At 39.0% G+C, this 5028-nt stretch overlaps 1 protein-coding gene across 1 annotated transcript in view; it reads left to right on the top strand.

The window, feature by feature from the left end:
* The first annotated feature begins 1434 nt into the window (after positions 1-1434).
* HELB (helicase (DNA) B) overlaps positions 1435-5028 on the top strand; it is a 17000-nt gene continuing 13406 nt past the window's right edge. The window contains exons 1-2 of the mRNA XM_009327571.1: positions 1435-1507; positions 3943-4169. Of these exons, the coding sequence (XP_009325846.1) occupies positions 3981-4169 (189 nt within the window). The 5' untranslated portion in view covers positions 1435-1507; positions 3943-3980. The remainder of the gene's footprint in view (positions 1508-3942; positions 4170-5028) is intronic.

Here is a 5028-nt window from a genome sequence, read left to right as displayed (position 1 = left end):
GCTGGCGCCGGCGCGCAACCTGCGCGGTCGCTTGTGGAGAGGCGGCTCTCCCGTGGCCCGTGTTTGGTCTTGTACCGGACAGCCTCCTCGCCGGGGTCGGGAGGCTCTTGTTTGCGAATGTAGAACGTTTTAAAAGTAAGTGAAATCGAAACTCGCTCCTTCCCCGGTTACTGAGTGCATTACAAGTAAAGGGAAAATGATCCGGAGTGGGTGATAAATCTCGTGCGGGTAGTAGAAGCGTCAAAAGAAGTTTTTGTGTGGCCACAGTATTGCAGCAGTAAGAAAACATAAAGTTTTTCCGTTCAAGTTAACTTTACACAAAGAATGCATTTTTTTTTTTCTTTTATGACACGTGAGAGTGTTACTTGACCTTAATGATACCCTACTTTCTATTTAGTACTTAGAAAAGCAGGTGACATTGAAGCAACTTCTGCCTAGCAAGAATATTTTACCAGAAAATTGTTTTAAAAATGGCTAAATCGAGCTAAATAACAAGGGGAAAATAAATAGACAAGTTGTTATGGACCTAAGAGCTGCTGGTACTCTGGTTTGGTGAGAAAGAGGTCCTGCTAAACGTAGGCGCTCGAGTCCCCAGTCGTGGATCGAGGAATGGTGTATTAATGTTTGTGATGGAAAGAGGAGGCAAACCAGGTCGTACAAAATGTTAAGAGTTTATTATATTAACTGCTTATAATTTCGGTGGTTTCAGTGGCAGGAGGTATTTGCTCTACAGATGTATCTGAAGAGGATGCAGGCACCATGATAGAATACTTCATGGCAAAACTGTTTAAAATTGAATTGCAAACTTGACTTGGCATAAGTGGTGTAATAGTAAACCGTGTGCCAATGTGTTTAATTGGCTTAATAAATATTCATACGCAAGTTTAATTTTGTAGTTCTGACACTTAGAGAAGCAGTTTTACTGCTTGTTTCTGAGGTTGGTTTTGCTTTTGTTTTTAAATACTACTGGAAAGACTGACATCAGGAAGTTTATGAAAACCCCTACTTTTACTACTGCAACTTATACAAAAGACAAAAATAAGCTTTGAATAAACAACACTTTTAATCAAACCAAACTTTTAATCTTTATGACTATCAATTAACAATGGTTTTATTTTTCTTTTTAATGATTCAGTTGTTATACAAGACAGCTCCAGAAACGAGTATGCAGTAGTTGGACGTTTTCCATTGGTTGACCCTTGGTGGAAAGTTAATGTGAAAGCTAAAAAAGTGGGGTCAAAGTACTTCATGCAAGGATATCCATCATATTTTCTGCGGACTGATATAGAAGAAAACAACCGACAAGTCTTTTCACTGTTTCTTAAGGAGTGTGCTGTTCCTGAGGATTTTAAAGCAAAGTTTTTTACGTGGCTTCCTACGGAGTCTATGCTGAGTTTTAGAAATCTTGAAGAAAAACTAAAACAGTTCCAAGTTTCACACTTACAGACAGGGAAGAAACAGAGAGACACCAAGGATTATGACATCTTCTACTATGTTTCGCAATCATGTGGGTATATCCTGTGCTATTTTGACTGATTTATAAGCTAATGAGTTCTATCTCAGATACTGCGTTCAAGCTAACATGTCTTCATATGAAGTGTATATTCAAATGAATTTTGAACATGCAAAGATTCTTCTTTTTTTTTTTCTTAAATTTGAGGTCAGCTGTCAGTGGGACAGCTGACCAATTAAAGATAGGCATACAGTTAGAAACACATAAGGACTTACCTGAATTCTGTAGGCTTACTAAGTAGAATTGTCTGTGCTAGGGATGCAAAAACACTGGTGCTGGCTTCCTGTAGTTTACTGAGATACAATAAGGCTTATTGAAAAATGGGTTCAGCACTGCTTAAACATGGTGATATGGCTTTTTAGGACAAATATGTGTTCAGAAATAGTATAGCTGCTTCTTTGTGGTGCAGGGGAAAAGCGAATGAGCTCAGCGTAGTCCAAATCAGCTGCACTAAATAGGCTGTCTAAGTGTATTTGAAGCCTGCCCATCAGCAGGTAGGTATGGTTGGGTAGCAGGGTGTGGAAATACTGGAGTGTCCCCCCATGGAGATGGTTCAGGACTGCTGAGGATCCTGTTGTGGAGTATGTTGGTGTGACTACAGGAATGTTAGAGATTGGATCAGGAGTGAGCTTTTGAAGCAAACATCCCTCTTGTGCACCCCATTGTGGTGCAGTCTCTGAGAGTGTTGGCTGTGAAACCCAAAAGGTGTGTTCCAGTTGCACACCTAAGGTACTCCAGCCCTAATGGGCATTCAGGCTGTGGGACGAGGCTATAGCTGGTCTGAAGCAAAACACCGAAATACAGAAAGTCAAGACTTCTGGGATGTGTCTTCAGCCCTAGCTCTTTTGTTTTGCTCTGATGATCTGTTTCCAGTATGCCACATTCCTGATGTGGACGTAGGCAGTCCTGGGTTGGTGCTGTACAGAGCCACTTAGGCGTCAGTGCTGTGGGACTCAGTACTCTGAATTGGAGGAGGTCTTTTAAATTCAGCCGCAACTGTGCATAAATCTGTACAGACAGGTTGGGTCTATCTACGAAGCCTTCCAGTACCTGGTTTGCTGGGCAGTGACAGATCAAAAGGTGGAGGTGACTCTTTTGGAGGGCAAATCATGTCTGACAGGAGAGTTCATAGCTTCTGCTAGACTTTACTCCAAATCACATGTGTAAGGAGAGAAAAATTTTCACAGTTCTATGGACTTAAGGCATTTTGTTGTGTTTTTGTAACGGTACAAGTTCTTAATCCCTGTTTATGGACTTTAAATCTGTTCATGACAAAGAGATGGGAATCTGTAGTGGTAGAAACTCAGATCTAGTTTGCTGCTTGAGTTTTAATGGGATACGTGGATCGCTTCTGATTGAAGCTTGCCTAATATGTTTATGAATCTTTGGTGTTGAAGATTGCAGTGTGCCTAGGTACCCTGTTCTTGTAGTTGGCAGATTTTTCCTAATATCTAACTTAAATGACTTTGACACAAATTAAGCTTTCTTCTTTATCGTTGGGCAATAGAAACAAGAAGCCACACCCTGTATGTCATGTGATTACTATTGTCACTGTTTCCTGGTTGTCATTGTTATGGGCTTGAGCAGTTTGTTATTCAAGCCTTAGTGATATTTTTGTCTGGAAGTAGTGTGTGTTGATTCTCCACTTGTAAATTAAGTATGTGCTTCGAAGGGAACAGGTTTCATCTTTGCCTTTCTGTAGTTAAGACAGTGATCAGAAAAAGCACTTAACTGAGAAAAATGGGTGTTTTAAATTTGGAATGACAAAGTTTCCTTAACGCTCTGTTAAAAATTGCAATTTTTTTTTTTTTCTGTGAAGAGATAAAACTTAATGTAAGTCTCACTTTCTTTTAGAATTTGTTTTTTAAAGCAAGGTATAGAGCAAATCAGTTTCATTATTCCCTTTTTGCAGATCCCAAGACTGATACAAACAAAGAAAGTGATAGCTTAAGTTTGGGGTCATTGAGAAAGCCAGTGGAGAGCACTGTTTTCCTGAGTTCCTGTACTGATCTGATACTACAAATTTAGAAGCCTGTTTTCTTATTTTGGATTTTACGTATTCTTCTGTACATCTGTATGAAAATTATCTTCAGATAATGCAGGCATGGTGACGTCTGAACTGACGTTGTAGAAAATGCTATTGAGTAGGCAGTTTAAACCAAATGTATAATACATATTTTCCAAATGAGTACATTTAGTTGCAGTTTTTATCTGTCATCTGTTTACATTTTTTTTTTCCCCAAGGCAGTCCAGGGAAAACAGACTTTAAAAGAATTTGAAAAGGATTACAAAGAATAAGAAACTGAAAGAAATTAGGGATATTTTGGATGTAGGGGAGGCAGAAGGATAAGAGCCAGAGACAGTTTAAATTGTCTTTACAAATATCTTTATACACTGCTTAAAAGTTTCTTGGTTTATGGTGCATACAGTTGCAGGAAAGGCAGTATTGGTAGCTCTGACTTTTCCGATGATACTGGAATTCTTGCCAATTCTTCTGCCACGCCATTTTTGCTGTCTGTTGAATATGGTGTGTTGGCCAAGAAAGACTGAAGTAAACAATGGTGCGGATGGTGAGGAAGTACATTTTCAAGACAAGATGCTAACAAAGTTGGATGAGATATTAAATAATGAGCCATGGAAACTTGGATTCAGCAGGGTAAGTAATGTTAAGCAGGGTAAAAAATGTGGTTGTTACATTTGAGCTTCGTTAGAATACAGCACTGTTTCAGTTATGTTCAGTTTATTAACTGGGCACTTGTAGGAGGTAAGCTTAGTTCATTTGGAAATGGATGATTTACTGGACTTGGTTTTAGCAGAGTTTTTTTTTTTCCAGTTGGTCTACAATAAATCAGTCTCAGAAGATTTTAAAGGTGGTTTTGTTACAACCATTTGCTTAGTCTTTTCTACAAGGAACAGAAAATTAAATACTTGAGGTAATTGGGCCAAAAGTAAGAAAACTAATATAAACCCCTCAATTGTACTGTTCAGTTTTATACTGGCAAATGAGATTTTCTGTTCTTAATACATAGAACAGTACCTATGCTTTCATAGTGAGGTATATAAGTTACTCTCTAATAGGTCATCTGGTCTAGTTGCTCTCCTTTTTTATAACGGGATTTGCGGTTGCTGCTTACCTTCTTGTTTTCCTTTGCTACGCTTGCTGTGCAGCTTTGCTGCTGCACCTCACCTTAGCACTCCTGTACCTCAGATGGGAGCTATAGCTTAATAGTTCAGAAATGCAATTAGTTAATCCCTCTGCTTCAGCCCCCAATGCTTTTACTGACAGATGTTCTGACTTGTCTTTAAGACCTCCAATTTCAGAGATTCAGCAGTCTAGCCAATATATTCCAGTGTTTCACATCCTTTCCTTTAAAAAGCTTTTCCTGATGTCCAGTTTGACTACTCCTTGATGCAGTATAGACTTGTTGCTTTCTTGTTTCTTGTACCAAGGACCTGCATTCTCACTGCAGGGTTTTTTATTGCTTGAAGACTCTCTTTAGCTTTTTCTCTTAAGG

The sequence above is a fragment of the Pygoscelis adeliae genome, unplaced genomic scaffold (assembly GCF_000699105.1).
Source record: "Pygoscelis adeliae isolate BGI_AS28 unplaced genomic scaffold, ASM69910v1 Scaffold113, whole genome shotgun sequence".
NCBI lineage: Eukaryota > Metazoa > Chordata > Aves > Sphenisciformes > Spheniscidae > Pygoscelis > Pygoscelis adeliae.
The sequence above is the reverse complement of the archived record's forward strand: the minus strand, read 5'-3'. Positions and strand labels throughout refer to the sequence as shown.